Consider the following 19,377-nt stretch of genomic DNA (forward strand, 5'->3'; position numbering starts at 1 on the left):
CACACAGAGAAATTGGTTTTTTCCAGGGGTTAAAGGTGGTGTAGTCAAGAAGGCAGGATAGGACTACAGAGGAAAAGGATGTTTTTGCAGTCATTTCCTTATCTTGACCTCTGCAGTTTATAGGTAAATCTATACCTAATGGCCAGCTTCCTTATTCTGTTATCTGCTCTGTTGCCTGCCACTCAATCATTGGAGAAGTGTGGTGATGGACATAAAGGACTATTTTACATCATTCTTGCAATTCCTGTGAGCAACTAACAATTATTTCCAAATAAAGTTGGGTGTAAGGTTGTTTGTTTGTTTTGCTTTAAACAAAGATGTAGCTCTGTGATTGTAAGAAATTTTCTTGCATACAAGACCCCCAATGCCTTCGGTAGAAGTTGTTACTGCATTGGAAATAGTAGTGGAGGGAGTGTGTTAGCTTCTTACTCTGTATCATATAAGGACTGCTATAGCTTCTTGTCAGGCTGCTTTAAAATATAGTGACCCAAGCAACTTAGGGGAAAAGGGCTCATTCACCACTGTCGCAGGTAGCTGCCCAACCCTGTGTCTATCACTGTGGACAGCACCCCACAGTGAAGATTGCCCTTCCCAAATCAATTAAATCATCAGTATGATCCCACATAGGCATGCCCAAGAGCCCATCTCCTGTTGTGTTAACAACTAACACTTAATCACCACTAGTACTTTTTGTACAACATGTGTATTTATTTTTCTTGGCCCACCAAATAACTTTGTAAATATTATGTTTTTTCTGCTTTATAATGCCTTACCCAAAGGAGCAGGAGTTGTTAGGATCTTAGGAAACAAAGAGGTTATTAGTGAATCAGCCTAAAGTTAAAGAGATAGAATGTAGGCATCAGAATTATTGGAATTGATACATCATGCTGATAAAAAAAAAAAGAAAGAAAGAAAGAGAGAGAGAGAGAAAGAAAGAAAGAAAGAAAGAAAGAAAGAAAGAAAGAAAGAAAGAAAGAAAGAAAGAAAGAAAGAAAATCTTCTCCTCCAGGATTGTGTTAAGTTTCTCTTTGGGTATATCTTCCTAATCAGGGAGGCCAGATTTTAAACCCAGAAACTCCCCCACACTTGCACCCCCACACTCCCACTCCCTCCACTTAGCCAGCAAGCTAGGAGAGCCTTGAGGTTTGTGGTTTGTTATCTCCATTACCTCTTCACTAAAAGATTAGAATTAATGCATTTGCTCTGGGTGTTTTTATAGGACGGTGAGGTAATAGCTAAAGATAATAGATACAGGTTAAAATAATATGAAATTAGAAACTTCCAAAAGCACCAGCCCTAATAGTCTCCACTGGCAATGCTCCCAGTGATGTTTCTACAAGCCAGCTGTGACAGAACAGGCATGCAGAATTATCCTTTCCTCTCCAGTAATGTAGTAAAACATTGCACTCTTGGATTTCCCAAATGTTATTACCACTGCATATCCAGTCAACGGATTATCGTTTTATTATTGCTCTTGAGAAATGACATAACTCAGACACAGAGAGAAGCTCTATTTCCCAGGGTTCTGATGGCCACTTTAGATACCCTGGATATGTGACCAAGAGTCATTTAATTAATTAAATAGGAATAGTTGTGAATTGCATAGATGGATTTCCACAGCTTTTCATAAATAATCTAAGTTTAGTGTAATGCAGACCACTGGTAACTAGCTAAACGTTGCACCTCCCATGTGGAAGAGGGCTGCTGCATTCTGGCACTGAGGGATTACTGCCCTCTAGAAACACACATGAGAAATGCTATTCTCCGGGTCTACGTGGTTCAGCAAATGAACCCCTGCAAAAATCTGTCGGCTGCTCCCAGACTTATGTGGGTTTTCTCATCCCAAAGCTATGAGAACCACTGACAGTTTAGTTCTGGCACTCAGTGGTTTGTCTGAGCAAAGACTGTGTCTTCATGCTGCCCTCCTGTGGCTCCTACCAACATCATCTAGCAGAACTACCAACCTGTGAGTGCTGAATGGACCAAAAGGATCCATTTCCTCTTACTCTCAGCCTGTGCTAGGCCAGGGTTTGGGTGAATCAGAGTAAATATAGGGTATCATTAGGAAAAGCGCCCTTCTATAAGCTGAAGTGCATCTCAAGTGCACAAAGACATCCTGAAATAGCAGAATGTTAAGAAACCTGTATCCTGAATGTACTAAAGCTTCTATTAGTCCTGCCCTAGAAATCACTACAGCTTATGGCAACAACTGATACGTTTGCAGGGTTAGACAATATCAGAAACAAATGGTCCAGACAATGGGAAAGTATTTGCTGTGTAATTTTATTTTTACGAGTGAAAGATGTTCAAGCCAGTCTCATCGTATGATATCCAAAAGGTAATCTGTCTGTAACTGGAATATTACAAATGCCTCTTAAACCAGTCCTGTTTTCTGCTTTCTCTGTGTCTGATACCCTGCAATTTCAAATTCTGAAAAAGCAATATATGGGGTTTTTTTTTTTGACAAATACACCCATGTGTAGTGCACAGTTTGATTTATATAACCTCATTTTGAATGCAGAGGCAGAATTTCTCCTGAACAGATGAAAATATCTGCCTAGAGTGATAAATGCAGCTGTGTAGAAAGATAGAGTGGTAAGAAGAGATTTTTTATGAGAAAGGCTTTGTAACATTACTTCAAATTTTCCCTTTAAAACATCTCTAGAAGACTTGATTTTATTTTTATGTTTTTGTGTCAGTTTGGATGTTTACCTAATTTGAGGAGTCTGTTCTGCCAAAACGTTTTGCTATGACAGAGCATAGCTTACATATGCTGTCTTAGCAAATCCTAAGTAGAAGATATCAATATAGCATAAATGCTTCACATCAGAGTTCTCAACCTACGGATCACAACCCCCTTAGGGGTCAAATGCCCCATTCACAGGGAATTAAATATCAGGTTTCCTGTTTTTCAGACATTTACATTACAATTTATAACAGTAGCAAAATTATAGTTAGGAAGTAATAAAAGAAATAATTTTATAGTCAGAAGTCACCACAGCTGCTTTCAAGGACTGCAGCATGGGGTAGGCTGGGAATCACTACTTTACATTTCATGGATTTACTATTAAAGCCACTGTACCTATAGGCTAGCAATGTAGATCAACACAGCTAGGCAGTGGAATAAGGTGACACCAGGCAATGTCATTCACCCATAGTCTGCTGATGCAATTTCTGCCATATACCTCATTAATCAGTAGTGCTTAACTTTTCTGCAATTTGAGCCTCATTTCTTCCACCTAGTTATATTTGTACACACACACACACACACACACACACACACACACACACACACACACATACACACAGACAGACACACACACACCATGGGAGGGGGAGGAAGGGAATTAAAATTTTATAAAATATTTGATTTTTATGTCTTTCATATATTAATTATAACATTTTAGTCATATATAATATTTCCTAAGATCTTTTGTTAGTGTCTTATTCCCTAAGTGTTTGATAGGCCTGCCCTAATGATCTGTTCCATTAGTCCTTTTACTTTTGTGATGTAACTTTGTAGACCATACTGGTGATACATTATTAGTAGTACGATATTACAATGTACAATTTTTATTATACACAGCTGGACTTGTACCCTATTTGTCAATGTGGTTAACCTCTAACAAGGTGTTCCTTGAATTGTAGATTGTTAGCAATTCAAAGTACAAACAACGAGCACAAAATGCCAGTAGCTCAGTGATTCATTTAATTTCAGCTTCCCATGTGATACCAGCTTGGTGTATGCATTAGAGCACCCCATTACTCAGTAACCTTCTCGACTTTACTTGTACCTAGTCAATTCTGACAAATATTTCTACCACAGAAGCCCTTAATATTTCTGCTATAGCTTGCTTTGAATTTTTAAAATCACTAGTCATGGATAAGGTAGTATTGGCCTATCATCACCTCTTTGGAAGAGGCTGAGACAGGAGTCTTACAAGTTCAAGGTATTCCTGGTTTACAACCACTGCAAAGTCAGTCTGGTTAACTTACTACTATGAATTATTTCAAAATTCAAAACATTATAAGAGCTCTGTAGACACAGCACTATATTAGAGTGCTGGAAGCCCCAGGTTCAATTCAGTCCTTCATTTAAAAAAAAAAAATCACATACATAGGCGAAAACCAGCAGCAAACCACTGAACTGAGAATAGGACCCCCATTGAAGGAATCAGAGAAAGAACTGGAAGAGCTTGAAGGGGCTTGAGACCCCATACGAACAACAATGCCAAGCAACCAGAGCTTCCAGGGACTAAGCCACTACCCAAAGACTATACATGGACTGACCCTGGACTCCAACCACATAGGTAGCAATGAATATCCTAGTAAGAGCACCAGTGGAAGGGGAAGCCCTTGGTCCAAGCCTGAGCCCCAGTTAATGTGATTGTTGAGGGGAGGGTGGTAATGGGGGGAGAATGGGGAGGGGAACACCCATATGGAGGGAGAAGGGGAGGGGTTAAGGGGATGTTGGCCCAGAAACCGGGAAAGGGAACAACATTTGAGATGTAAATAAGAAATACTCAAGTTAATAAAGATGAAAAAAATCACTAGGTATGGTTTGAGTGTGTTCAAGAAATGGGCCTATAGGAAGATGAGAGGTGACTCAGCAGAGAACACTTGCTGCCCTTGCAGAGTGCTCAGGTTTGTCTACCAGCACTTACATGACTTGCCACCCAGCATCTATAACTCCTGTTCTAGGAGATCTGACACCGTCTTCCACCCTCTATGGTCACCAATTGCAAGTGGTACATATACATACATGTGGACAAAACAGCACGCATATGAAAAAAATTTTAAATTGTTTTAAAAATAAGTGGCTATGCACCCCACCTGTGTGTATACATACTCACTTTAAGTCCTTACTTATGGCATTTATAGTTTGAATTTAAATAGTCTTCACCATGAACTGAAGGCTTCCTTTTGAAGTTAAACTGTAAGTTATCAGAAATTTTAAACAAGGCAAAAAATTACAAAAGAAAAAGTTCATCTGGTCATTCAAAAATTCCTCCTCCCTAGTTAACTAAACACACTCAGAGGAAAACAGAGATCTCTCATACAGGCTAATTAATTAATTTGTTTGTTTATGTGAGGCTAAAGATGATTGTTTTCTTTCAGAAAACTAGTAATTGTTTGATTTTATTAATATGTTAGCACAGTGTAACGTTTCCATGTGAGAGGATTCTTTAGAGCAATAGAAGTGACTGTGGAACACAGTTTTCTAAATTTTTATACCAAACGCCAATGATTTCTTCTAAATAGGACAAACATTGCATTGAGTACCGGTGACAAGAATTGAACAGATCCCTTCTTTGTAAGGAGAAACTCACAGAAGGCAATCATATAAGGATTTGATAATGGAGATAGAGGAGAGACAGAGAGACAGAGACAGAAAAAGGGAGACAGACAGAGAGAGATAGACAGAGGGAGAGAGACCAAGGGAAACAGAGGTAGATAAAGGGAAAGACAGAGAAAGACCACAGGGGAAGCAAGGGAGGGAGGAAGGGAAGAAGCTAACAAAGGAAGGAGGGAGAAAAGGAGGGAGAGAGAATGATGTGTTGTAGACCAAAACTGGTAACTGTCAGAGAAAGGGGCCACTTTAGCATACATAATCAGGAAACTTGCCAAATGTGGTTTTTTGTTTTGTTTCTTTCCCTATTGCTTCTCTTAAATTTTTAAAGTTTTGTCCATTTGAAGGAGGAATAAATTTTTTAAGAGAATCCTCCACAGGGGGCTAAGAATGTTTCTATCTTGATCTTCGTGGAGGAGGATACAAAATCCATCAAGTTATACATCCATAGAACAGTTGCACTTTGTCATATATAAATCATGAATTAAATTTTAATAACCTATCCAAACATACAGTGCTACATGTTTTCTATCAGAAAAAAAAATTTAGCTCCTGTCTCTGATGATATATAGTAAGTAACTATCACAGAAAGAAAAAGAGCCAAGTTGTTATTCCTTCCATAATAATTTGTTATTTTTCTATATTTTCTCTAGCTGAAAGTCCAGATTTTTCGAGAACACTCTTAAAAAGAGTAACACTTGTCAAAGTGGGTGGTGAAGTTGTCATTGAGTGCAAGCCGAAAGCATCCCCAAGACCTGTCTACACCTGGAGAAAGGGAAGAGAAATATTAAGAGAAAATGAAAGGTACTGTGTTGAAATATTTTAAATATTTTATTAACTTGTAATAAATTGTCTTTCTCTTATACCTAAGCAAATAGTCAAATCCAGAAGGTATATAAAGACAGTTGATAACAACTTCTTTTTAATATCAGAGTTCTAGAAAACTTCTAAGCACAGAGAGATTTTATGAATACTCAGGCAATTAAAACTATACTTTAAGCCTAAGTTTTTTCTGTGTGCATCTACCCATTGTAATTCCTCAGCTTAGTTGAGTCAGTCTATTACCATGCCATGACAACTCTTCAAGTATTTGCCAAAATCTGTCATGTTCCCTGCGGTTATGTAGGTGGCCTCTAACGTGATTGTTCATTATTTTATCTGTATCTCTTTATGGTATCAGATTTGTTCCAATATCTAAATTATTTGTCTCTGCTTCCTATTTTATGTGAATTGCATTCAGAAAGTGTATTGTTCAAAGGATGCAAATTCGCATGGGTTACTTGTAGTTTGACACCAGATAGTACCAAGTAGCACATATTTCCAAGACCTTGTCTTAGCTGTCACCCCTGTAGAATATCCTCTACCCCTTCCTGTAATGTATTCGATCTGTTGGAAAAGGGTAATTATGCATGAGCCTGTGTTTGTCACCCATAAGACAGGATTTACCAGCTGTATACATAATGATTTTAATTGATGTTAAAGGGCAAGTATTCATAGATCCAATAAGGAAGCGTTTAAAAATGTGTGCGTCTACCCTATACACCTATACACCTTCACATTTGCATATACAAATTAGATCACTGCACTGATGATGCTGTTCACTTTAATAGTTTTTATAAACAGATGGTATGGTTTCTAAGTGATATATGTCCACACATGTATTAACTTCATAATAGTCCTTTCTGATTCCTGAGAACATTGAGGAAGCAGCCTAGTAGATATGGAATGATATTCAAATTTTAAGGCAAATCTGTAAATTGAAAGCAAATAGCTTTTATTGTTATTAACATATATTAATTATGCATAATAGATTTTATTATAACATTTTGTACATGCATATATTTTATTTTAATTACATTCAACCCCTTACCCTCTCTCATCTTCTTCATGGCCATAGGTTCCCTTTTTCTCCCCAATCTTCCTTATAATTTCGTATCTTGATTTTTGCTTTGTAGTGAGCCAGTGAGTTCAGTTAAGGTTCCTTATAGGAGCACGGACCAGTGACCACTGAAGATGCCTCTTCCTCCTCCAGCAACCATGGAGGACAACCTATAATTCCTAAAGGAGTGAGGCCTCAGGACTCCCAACCCATTCCATAATGTAACGTCAACAGACCCAAGTGTGGTGGAGGTTTTGAGCAAGCTGGTTCAACTGCTGCAATCCGAGAGTGCAGCGGCTGTAACTTACAAGACAGTATTCCTCAATACTGCACATTTTGCATTTTCTGCCCCCTCTTCCTTTATGCTTTTTGAACTGTAAAAGAAACAATATAGATGACCCACTGAGCATTCGGCAGTAATTGGTTCTTAGCGCTTACATCAGTATGAACCCAAACAGAAAGCGCCACCTACGGCAAAGAGAAGCTTCTCATTCCAAACATGACAACACTGCTGGTGTATAGGAAATGAGGCAAATATTCAGGAGGCACTTGGACAGGTACATCACATCCATTTAGCAATACGACAGTACGAGAAAACAGGGTTTCTTTCTGAAACACGGGCAACAATCCATTCTACCTTAGTGTTTATCAAAATGTGCTGTGTGAGATTACATTTAATAGCCACATATTTTTATGAATTTTAATTAGTATGCACCATGTGCATTGCTTAGAATAAAGCTGCATTTCTTTAAGGTTTAAAACCATTGGACAGAGGTTGGGACCCCTAAGGAAGTGTTAGGGTAAGGACTGAAGGAACTGAAGGGAATTGCAACCCCATAACAGTATCAACTAACTGGGACCCTTAAAAGCTCCCAGAGACTAAGCCACCAACCGAAGAGCACACATAGGCATGTTCGTGACCCTGCTACATATTATCTGGCCTCAGGGGGAAAGAATGTGCTTAATCTTATAGAAGCTTAATACACCAAGGAAGGGGGATGCTAACAGGGTAAGATGGGAGGGGGGAGCACCCTCTTGGAAGCAAATGGGAGGGGGCATGAGGTGAAGAACTCATGGGGGGGCAGGAAGGGAACAGCATTTGGAATGTAAATAAAATGATTAATAAAAAAATTAAGATGAGCACCACAGTTTCACTCCTAGCGTCCATGTCTGGTGACACTCAGGCTCCTTAGTTCTAGTTTCAGGGGATTTGATGCCTTTTTGGACTTCCATATATCTACCCAGACACACATAGGTAACACACACACACACACACAAAACACACATACACACAAAACACACATATACACACACACACAAAACACACGTATACACACACACAAAACACACATACATACACAGAGAGAGAGAGAGAATAAAATCTATATAAATAAAATGCTTTGTAAAATGATAAGGAATGTAAATACACATCAAAACCATGAATGAATAAAGTTTGAGAAACTTTGAGGACCATCCAGAGAGTACACTATGCTACTATAAGAAGTCATGGCGATCTAAACCAGCAGAAGCCATTTCTCGTTCACAATACCTATCAGCAAAGATCTGTGGGTGGCTCTGCTCTCCTACAAGTACTACCTCAGCAGACCAGCTCTTTCTGTAGCTTTAGCACTGCATAATAAAAAGAGTCAGATGCATGGCCTTTTTAGTGTCTCAGGCTGGAAATGAAGCAACTTTGTGTTTACTGATGCTACAGTAGCCCAAACAAGCCAGGGTCAACTTACAGAAAAATATAATCTTGCTATATACCTACAAGAAAAGAAACAACCTAACTGTGCACACCGATTTACACATGCCATCCGAATGCTTTGGACTACATTAATGGTAGCTTAGTACCACTAAAGCTTAACCATTTCCACATAACAGATTTAATTATCCATTAAAAAAATAGTATGTTGGGGTTGGGGATTTAGCTCAGTGGTAGAGCGCTTGCCTAGGAACCAAAAAAAAAATAGTATATTATTGTGCCCATTTCTATAACACAAATGAATTTGATTTATTATTTCCACCACAATACTTACTGCAAAGTTTTCTCTGTTTAAGTTGTGTTGGTTTCATTAACAGACATCAAGGATGTTTCCACATTCCTCTGACACAGAAAATGTATTTCAGCTCAAGATACTCTCTGCTGTCACTTAGTTCCTGCTATTTATCACCTCCACCTCCAGTGTCACCAGGCTGGTCCCAAGGCATCAATATTAGCATTTCATCTCCATATGGGTGCTGTGCTGTCATGGCTCTGCTGCACCCTTCTCACCGTTATCAAGTAGAATGGATTTGGTCATGTAGATATGCTCAAAACCAGTCACGTGCAATATAACAGGGACACTCAGAACGTCCTTGTCCTACAGCCACATGGAGATGAAAGTCAGGTGTTGGACCATTTCATTTTCTAGGAGAAAGGAGACACCTAGGGTTTTGTTTTGTTTTGTTTTTTGAAATTCTGATTCTTAGACACAAGAGACCACTTTTTTCCTAACATGTTGATATAGTCGTAATGAGTCCCATGAATCTACACCACAAGTTGGTTGCATGATCGATTGGCTTTTAACCTCCAAGTAAGACATATGCCCTGTTGAACGCTTTATACAGTTTAAAGAGTTAGAAATCAAACAAATCTGACGACTGTTTTCTCGTTGGCAAAAATAAGTGCTATTTTTATTTTATTCTGATAGACATGGAAGATAATTAAGTAGAAGAAATGTAAAAAAATCAATCATATGTGTTATTTGTGAATGAAAAAATTAGAATCCATATTTTAGAAGAAGATTGAGAGAGTGGGCCAATATGAAGGGTAATTAGTATTGAGAAATAATTTCTAACATATTGCCTTATTAGCCTTAATTCTCTATTGAGACTAGACTCTTCACAATCAAATAGCGAGTCTTTAACCTTTGAATACAAATTATTAATCCTTTAATTACAAAGCACTGGTGTAACTACACTAAGACCCAACTTCATTACCTACCATCCTATTTCATTAATGTTCTTCCTAAATCCTCTGTTTTTAAAGATTTAGTTAGGCCATGCTTATCAATTGCTATTTCATTCCAGTTTCAACTGGTTAGCTATCTGTAAATGAGTTTACCATACAAGCACAAGGAGGAACATGAAGCAAATGCAGGATCTTTTATCTTAAAGTCAGATGATAGTGGTTGTGTTAGTTCAGTGGATAGAACCTTAGAAATCCTGGTTTAACATCAGTACGCTAATTGTTTTAAATGTATAGTTATTAAACTATTATTTCTATTTGTTTACAAATTTGAAATATATTAACTTTGCTTTACTTATATTAATCTAAACTAAAGTTAAAAAAGTAAAGCAATTATTTAGCTTCACTCCAGGGCAGGCCCCACATCCATATGTCCATGGAATGTTTCCTATTTTCTTACACATTTGCCAAGCTATTAGCGTTAGTGATCTCAGATGTTTAGAAGAGCCTCACTATTTCAGTCCTTGGAAGGGACCACTAGACACCATGGAAATAGTCCCAATCATTTGGATGAATTGAGCAATTAAGCTTACTAACTGAATAAAGTTGATTGTTTTGTTTACTTTTAGTTTTTCGACAGAAGGCCCTTGAGGCAAATAAGATTGGTTTTATGCTGTAACAAAAACATCAATATGCAGAAGTAGCAGAATCATTAATAACCTAAGCTCCTAGAATTTTAAATACAAAGATAGCCGTTATATCCATTGGGATGGACCCTTATGGTTGTAAGTTAGACTAATCTCAAACTGTGTTAAGTATGAAAATGAATTTCTTGTCACCTACTTGGGAACAAGATGGGTAGACTATGACTCTAAGCATGGCTAATGAGAAAGCATCAGAACTCTGCCATGCTTGCCTGTGTCTCCTCAGCATCTCTGTTTACCTTGGTTCCAACAAACTGTTTCCTGCTGGTATTATGAGGGCCACCATAATAGCTGTAAGTTTGCCCTATATCCCAAGCGATCACAGACTTTCCAGAACAGATTCACTAGGTCTCAACTAAGGCTGCCTTGGTCCCAGTTCTTCTCTGAATCATGTGTATTCAAGGAGTATCCAATTACCTTTTGAGCTGATTGGGTGCATGGGTCGGGTGATTATATTGGAAGGCATATGGAGAAATGCCACCTCCAACCACTTAGAACAATGATTCTCCACCTTCCTAATGCTGTGACCCTTTAATACAGTTACTCATGTTATGGTGACCCCAACTATAAAATTACTTTTGTTGCTCCTTCATAAATGCAATGTTGCTAAATCACCGAGGTTTGTCAAAGACGCAATGACCCACATGTTGAAAACCCCCAACTTAGACTGAGAGTGCAATACAAGGTTAACCAAGTAAATCTAGCTGTGACTGCAAAAACTGAGAATTCAGAGTGGGCAGACACCACTGCCAAATGTCTCCTCCTATAATCCCTACAGACCCCATCCTTCATCCAGGACAAGGGTTCACATAAGACTCACCTTTCATCAGTTCCCAGGTCCTTCTAATGATGGAGAACCAGCTAGATGAGCAATTATATTCCCAGCATCATTACTCACTTTTGGTTCTACTTTATGAAGCTATACTAACAAATCTAATCCCTCTTTACTTCTCTCCCCTGGTCTCTGTGTTTACTGAAAATCTACTCATTGCCTCTTCTACATCTTCTCCAAGCTCAATTATTGCATTTCTTTCTGATGTACTTCATATGATATTGTCCCCTGCTGCCCTGCATCATATCAGTCATTTCTTTGAATGTCTTATTCAAAGTATATCACCCTGAATTAAAGGCAGCACTCGTGAGGAAAAGTCAGCACAGAGATGGGTGGTCATTGTTGCTCAGTGACTTCTCTAAGAGGGAAAAACTGTATCTAGTGAACTGAGATTAGTCAAACAGGGAAGTACATAAGTCATCTTAGAAAAATAATTACTTTAAAAAATAACCTGGTGTTTAAAAGGTAAGTATGGGTGTCAGAAATGTTCCCTTAGGAGAAATAGATTACTTCCTACTGAAGCTAGGGAAAGAAATGGATGGAATGTTACTCTAGTTAACACTGTGTAAAGTCTTATTAATAATCTCATTTGAACAGTCTACTCCCCCTTCACTTTCTCACAAACATGAAAGTGATACGCTATGTAAAGTTAATAGATAATAGGTAGGGCAATGAATAGTACAGAAAGGAGTCTCAAAACTGTAGCCTAAATATCATAGACCTGGTTCTACACAGCAGCATACATGCTCTACTTAAAACTATCCAACTCCATTCTTTTTCAATGATAAAGCACTCCTTGGGCATTTGCCATGCACTAGGGCTACTGCTTGGCACTGAGAATAGAAGGGAAAAATAGATAAAGCCAGTCCTTAAGATGCTCGTAATCTACTGCCAGGGTCCACAAGCAAGATCGTGTGAGATTTTGGTCAGTAACACTGAGGGCTAGGTTATAAAGTTGATATATAAGTGTTGAAAAGAAACCCTGAAAAATGAAAGACAGCAATCGATTGAAGAGATTTTATGTGTATGTCTGAGGAGCTTAGACTTGGACCTGAACACCTTCGATGGAATTGAAGGATTTTAATGTGGAGTTATGCCCAGCTGTGTGCATGCTATGGAAAGATTGATTCATCGGCAACAAACAGCAAAAACCACAGTGAAAGGAGATAGTGAGTTCATGGAGTTCAAGAACAGGCAGCATTCTGGGATGGAAATCATGAGTGACTGAATGGTATCAGTGTCCCTTGAATAAAGAGAGGAGACAGATGTATAGGCTAGATATTAAGGCCCTTACTGACATGTTAATTAGAAGGATTGAGAAAGCAAGAGAAAAAACACATGGCCCCATGAATCCCTACTTAAACAGTGGAATGAGAATGTATTTGCTACAATCATGAATATTTTTTTAAAATACTGGGACATGGAGAGATGACCTTTTAGTTAGAAGTCCATGCTTCTTCGGCGGAGAACCCAGATTCAATTGTCAGCACCCACATGGTGACTCATAGCCAACCATAACTCCTGGTCCAGGGGATCTGAAGCTCTCTTCTAGCTTCCAAGGACACTAGGTTCATACATAAGATGCATATATAACAGTAAGGTACAAAACATAAACATTTTTAAAAATTGTCTAAGAAATTTGAAGGAAAGAATAGTTAGTATTTGTGTGTGTGTTTGTGTGTGTGTGTGTGTGTGTGTGTGTGTGTGTGTGTGTGTGTGTGTGTGTTTCGAATGTGCTCTTGGTTTAAGCAACACCAATTTAGCACATGATTATTGAAAGCACCAACATTCTAAAATGGGCCTTACCAAAGACCTCAACCTTGTAGGTTCTATTCCTTTTGAGATTTTAGAGGAGAATCTATTTTTGGCCTCTTAGTACTCCTCTAATCCATAATTTGTGGCCCCTTTCCTCTGTTTCCTAAATAGCACAGGTGAGTCCTCCTTGTATCAGTGTGACCTCCTCTCATACCTTCCCATCTCGTTTTGGGCCGCTGAATGTTCATTGGGCTTTTCATATCTGTTTATTCCAATCTGTCACACTTTCATCTAGATCCCTGCCTATTATTCAGTGGGTGCTTTGTGGAAACATCTCGCCTAGCTGGAGATGCACACAGAGAACTAGCCATCATTAGTAGGTAAGAGATTCTGGAGAGGAGTTCATCACCAATAGTGTTGAGGTCAGAGCATTTTTGGGGTCAAAGGAAGGAGTCCTCAGGAACTGTCACTTCCACAGAAAATAAAGAAGCTAGCCGCCAAGGAGGACAAGAAGAAGACTTAAAAAGTTAAAATCACAGCTAGAAGAACATAGCAGACTCAAGTCAAAGGAGTAAAATTAAGCAGGAAAGAGCAAGTGGCTTCTAATCTTAAGAGGGTAAGGGCTTAGGGTGGGCAGCAGCATGGCGACCCCTGGAGCTAGTGACCCTCTGGATACTAAGACAGGAAATGCCCCCATTTGCTCACATATTGCCCCATCAGGGAGAGCTTGATGCAGGGAGTGGCTGCAGTTTATGGGGGAGGTACAGTTTTTCTAGCGGCAGAAACACTGCTGCAGTCATTCACCTGAGACATTGTGACCAGCCTGGGCATCCAGGGCCCTGATATTAGTGATTTACAATTACATCTTTTACTCAGTGCCCCAAGATCATTTTCATGATGAGCTATAAGACCAGGCCAAAGCTACCTAAGCCTAAGCTCTTGAAAGGGAAGCATCTTCAAACTGCTGGAGCCCCTGTGTATGTTGAATGATGTCTGGTGACCTCCCAACATCAGTGGCTTTATTAGGATTTACTGTGGGCTATGGCTGAGCCCAAGAACCTAGATACTGTGCATCTGGCCACTGCCAAAGGGGATTGTTCATGTCCCATGCGGCCCTTCTTATTTCTGTGTTTGAGAGAGAAGCAACTTTGTCTTTCCCCAAACTTTGTAGTTTATCTCTTTACCTCCCAGGGGCCCAACCTTTAACAGAGAGAGTGTAGCACATCTGCAGAGGTCTAGCCAAACTGGGAAGATAGGGCCACATTACAAGTAATAAAATGAGTTCTCTCTCCAAATAAATAAATAAGCAAATAAAAAAAGAAGTTCAACAAAATTACTGTGGATCAGATTTGAAAACAGACAGGAAAAGCACTTTGAGCATTTAGAATTTTCACTGTGGCTCCTTAAAATGAAACACATATTTGGGTTTGCCTGCCCTATACAGTATAACCCCGTGGAGGCCTAATAATCTGTTAAAACACTCAACCCAAATAGGAATAAAATCATGCTCACGTGTCTTTTTAGAGACACTGACATCTCCCTCCAAGGTGAAATCAGATCATGGCCTCAATTTGCCTGTCTTCCCAAAGGCATTTAAGAGAGTTGAAATTCATGTAAAACATGGAAGGGAATCCCAGCACAGGGCTGTGAAGCTCCACCTTGTAGGCAAGGTGTGAAAGCCAGGTCTGAAGATGACAAATGTGATGGCAGGTATTTGCCCAGAAGGCCGATTGAGTCCTAGGGTGGGAGGGGAAGCTTTTGGCTTGAGGCGTTCTGTTTCTCTTCTGGAGGCAGAATGTCTATATACGAGCTCCTAATGAGAAACCTGCCCTCCGGATAGCTCCTACAGTTGCCACCGAGCTACAGTGTTCTGTTATTAGGGATTCTGCCCTAGGGAACAATTATGTTATTGCAATAATTAGAGGCAGTTCATCTCCATAATAATGGAAATCCTGCCTCGGAGGCAAAACAACATCAAAGCAACAGCAAGCATCATGGCTCTTCATGGAATCTGTCGCCTGGCTTATTGACGGTACTATATCACTTTAATTTTGCATGAACAGTTGTGGAAATAAACCTTATCCTGCTTCTTCAGATCTAGTTCTAGAACTTTCACCTGTCACCTCAGCTCGCCTGACTAGGAGCTCCTGATGAGACACTTAGAGGCCTTTGGGCTTTAGTACCTCTATGCAGTTATGACAGGGTAGAGATGGGTTTCTTTTAGATGTTTCTTAGGAAACCTTCGTTCTTGGTGTAGCCCTTTGGAAGACTCCATAAATTTACCACAACATTCTTCTCTACCTTAATGTAGTATAACATGGAATATTATGGTCTGGATGAATGAATGTACTTACTGATCACACCAAGACAGTGACCACCTGAGACTGGCCTGACCCCTTGTTTGTCTTGAGTTGCTGAGTATTGGTCAGGTCTCAAACATATATAAGGAACTCATTGGAGGAACTGTAAAATCAGGCTAAAAGCAATGCTTGTTTTCTTGTAAAATGTCTTGCTAGCCAAAGAGAGCCCCTTGCCCCTTTCCTCATTTTCAATCCTTATATTAACTTTAAAACTCTTAAACCTCTTAGCAGCTTTCCTTAGGACCAGACCTCACCCGGGTTTTCTAAATGCTGAAGCTTCCCACATCAGACTTCTGATTAATTCATTTTAATAAATGCCTGTCACGTCTCTCATTCCCCTTCTGTACAACAAATATTTAATATGATAGACATAATGTCATTGAAATCAGGGTTCTGTGGATGACACAAAATGAGAGAGTGAAAAAAAAATCTGCAGTCATTTAAAGGGCAAAGACTATTCATCCTGTTCTTGTAGAAACTTTGTTTATAGATGTGATGAACTAGTATTCATTTCTCCTCACAGGTGACAAGGATTGAGAGGAGAGATGTTATTGGTGTTAGAGCACACAGGTAGCCCCTTGCATTGTGCGTAGAATCTGTAGATACTCGGTATTTTCATAAGTAAGGAGTAAACCAGCTCTCACAGTTGGAATATGCTATCTCCCCCACAGTGTTTACATATCTGGCTGCCAGCTGATGGTAAGGGAGGTTATGGTATCTTTCTATTGTGAGGCTTGGAAAGATGATAATGGGTTGGTTACCGGGGAAGTTAAATTCTAGCACTGCTTCCGACCTGTGTTCTCTGCTTCTTCAACCACCAAGATATGTGGAGCCCTACCCCCATGCTAACCACTGATGCGGGTATGAATTCTGCTGTGCATTCCCTGACTTGATAGACGGAAACCACAGCCTAAAATGAATAGCTCACTCCCTTTGGTTGTTTCTGTTGGGTGATCCATCACAGCAATCAGAAAAATTAACCACTAAAAAAGCCAGACCAAAGCTTTGCTTCTTGGAGGGGATTGGTGAAGGTGGTGGTGGAATATTTAAGTATAAGGAACAGTATTTAAAAACATATTTTATTTGAAATGAAATGGATTGTTTTAACTGGAAATAAGGCTGACTTATTTCTTAACATGGCTCTTAACCTGGTATAAAAAACAAACGAGAGTACACATGGAGAGACCCATAGCCCCAGCTGCATATGTAGCAGAGGATGGCCTTATCTGGGAGGGAAGCCCCTTGACCCTGTGGAGGCTCCATAACCAGGGTAGGGGAATGCTAAGTCACTGAGTCAGGAGTGGGTAGGCGGTTGGGGGAGCACCCTCATAGAGGGAAGGAGGGGGAGAAGGGATAAGGGGTTTGTGGAGGAGAGACTGGGAAGGAATGTAGCATTTGAAATGTAAATAAATAAAATAACTGATTAAAAAAAAGAAAAGCAAAACCAATAAACAACAACAACCCAAAGGGAAAAAAAAGCCCACAAGGTGACAAACAGAGCTTCTATTTCACTGCGGACCAGACAGTGCTCAGGAGGGTACTGCTATGCCTCTCTGCACTTCCTTTAAGGGGCATCCTATCTTTAGTCATTTGAGTTTGGCAGCTGTACTCAGAGTGTGTGTTATGACTTACTGTGCATCCAACCAGGAAATCACTCGGCTCCCTAGGGGCAGAACTTCTCCATCTTGACAGCAAAGGCCCAGGTGTACTTCCCAAGTATAGCTCTGCAGTTTGGTACCTACTAACAGAGATACCAAGTCTCAGGCTGAGGAGGTGGCTCAGCTGGTAAGAGTGCTTAGTCTACAGTGGCCTGAGCCAGGCCTCATACAGAAAGCTGGATTTGGTCACACACATTCTTGTGACCCCATTCCTCTTGGGAGCAGAGATAGAGGGATCACTGTGGTTTTTCAGCCACCTCTCTAGATATATGTTCAATGAGAAACCCTGTCTCAAAAGCACAAGGCAAAAAGTAGTATAGCATGTCATCAGATATCTTCCTCTGGCTTCTCTACCAGTGTATAGCATGAACACCAAATATATGTCATATACATATACACATATACATACACAGGCACCACATACATACCATATACTTATATACATACACATGCACATACACATACATCTTATACACATCATATATACATGTACACATGCACATATACATGCCTATATATATACATATATACACCATATACATACAAACATATACATACACCACACACATAACACATTCACACATACTCATGTTAGTGTATGGATACATTTATGCACTATATATGATTGTGCATCACATGCATGCATGTCTATAGGTGTGAGAATGTGTGTGGGGGCGGCAAATCCTAATTTTTCACAAATTCTGAGATGGACCCAAAAGACTGAATATTTTGTGTTTCCTAGGCGAGCCTATATTAGTGACCGCCATATCCTCGGGGTATCTCTTGTCTTGTCAGACTTTAGATCAGCATTTCTCAACCAGTGGGTCATAACTCCTTTAGGGTCACATTATCAAATATCCTGCATGTCAGATTTTTACATAACAATTGATAACAGTAGCAAACTTACAGTTATGAAGTAGCAACCAAATAATTTTATGGTTGGGGGTCAGCACAACATGAGGAACCGTGTTTAAGGGTTGCAGCATTAGGAAGGTTGAAAAATGCAGCTCTAGAGCATCTCATCGACCTCCCAGACTCTTACTGCACTCTCCTCAGTCACACTGGTTTTCTTTTGTTTCCTCAAAGAGCCTTTACCCAGCACATCTCTTCATAAAATGCTCTTTCCCAGACAGGAACTAGATGGAGTCCACAAGCCAGATACCGCCCTCTGCTTGTGTCTGTGTAGTCTGAAACCTATGAAATGAATCTGAAGGAAAACAGATTCCGTGACACCCAACAGTTGCACTGGTGTCAGACTTCCATGTCCACACTTGATGCTTTATCAAAAGCAACTATGCTCATTCTTTACTTAACCATCCATGGCTGTTTTCACACCAGAAGGATAAAGTTGACTGATTACAATGGAAACTCGGCTCCTAGAGCCTGAAACACTGACCATCTAGTCCTTTACAGGAGAAAGTTTCCCAAAGCCCATTCTGTCTGACAGACAAAGCAACAGGAAAGCATCCTCAGAGCTGCATGCCCCGCCCCACTGGGTTTCTTTTCATTTTGACTTTATTTGGGGTTCCTGTGTTTATACTTTTGATTAAATTGTCTCCTCCATTGGACCCTTCTAATGCAAAGTGAAGGGCAAGGAAATTTGGTTGGAGCCCTGAATTATTTCCCTTGGCTCTCTAGAACAAGAGCTTTTGACTTTTGCCAAAGAAGCTTCTTTTGGAATGATGTGAACCCCTTGGAGAAATTAGATCAGGGGTGGGGCCTTTAAACATGAAAGGAAAACACAGGAGGCAAAAGCTGGCAGAGCAGCAGGGCAAACAGAAACCTGGCCATCATTCCCACATCTCTGACCAATTCCACATTGTAGCCCGGCAAAGACAAGCTAGAAAACCACCCTTTGACAGGGACCCATGGCCACCGAAGCTGGTTTA

The 19,377-nt window shown here is 39.8% G+C and overlaps 1 protein-coding gene across 13 annotated transcripts in view; it reads left to right on the plus strand.

The window, feature by feature from the left end:
• The window catches only part of Cntn4 (contactin 4), a 997,076-nt gene that overhangs the window by 829,887 nt on the left and 147,812 nt on the right, over positions 1-19,377 (plus strand). For all 13 annotated transcript variants that reach the window (XM_063285413.1, XM_063285419.1, XM_063285414.1 and 10 more), the window contains one exon: positions 6,004-6,154. In XM_063285413.1, the coding sequence (XP_063141483.1) occupies positions 6,004-6,154 (151 nt within the window). The remainder of the gene's footprint in view (positions 1-6,003; positions 6,155-19,377) is intronic.

Source organism: Rattus norvegicus, chromosome 4, assembly GCF_036323735.1.
Source record: "Rattus norvegicus strain BN/NHsdMcwi chromosome 4, GRCr8, whole genome shotgun sequence".
In the NCBI taxonomy this organism is placed as follows: Eukaryota; Metazoa; Chordata; class Mammalia; order Rodentia; family Muridae; genus Rattus; species Rattus norvegicus.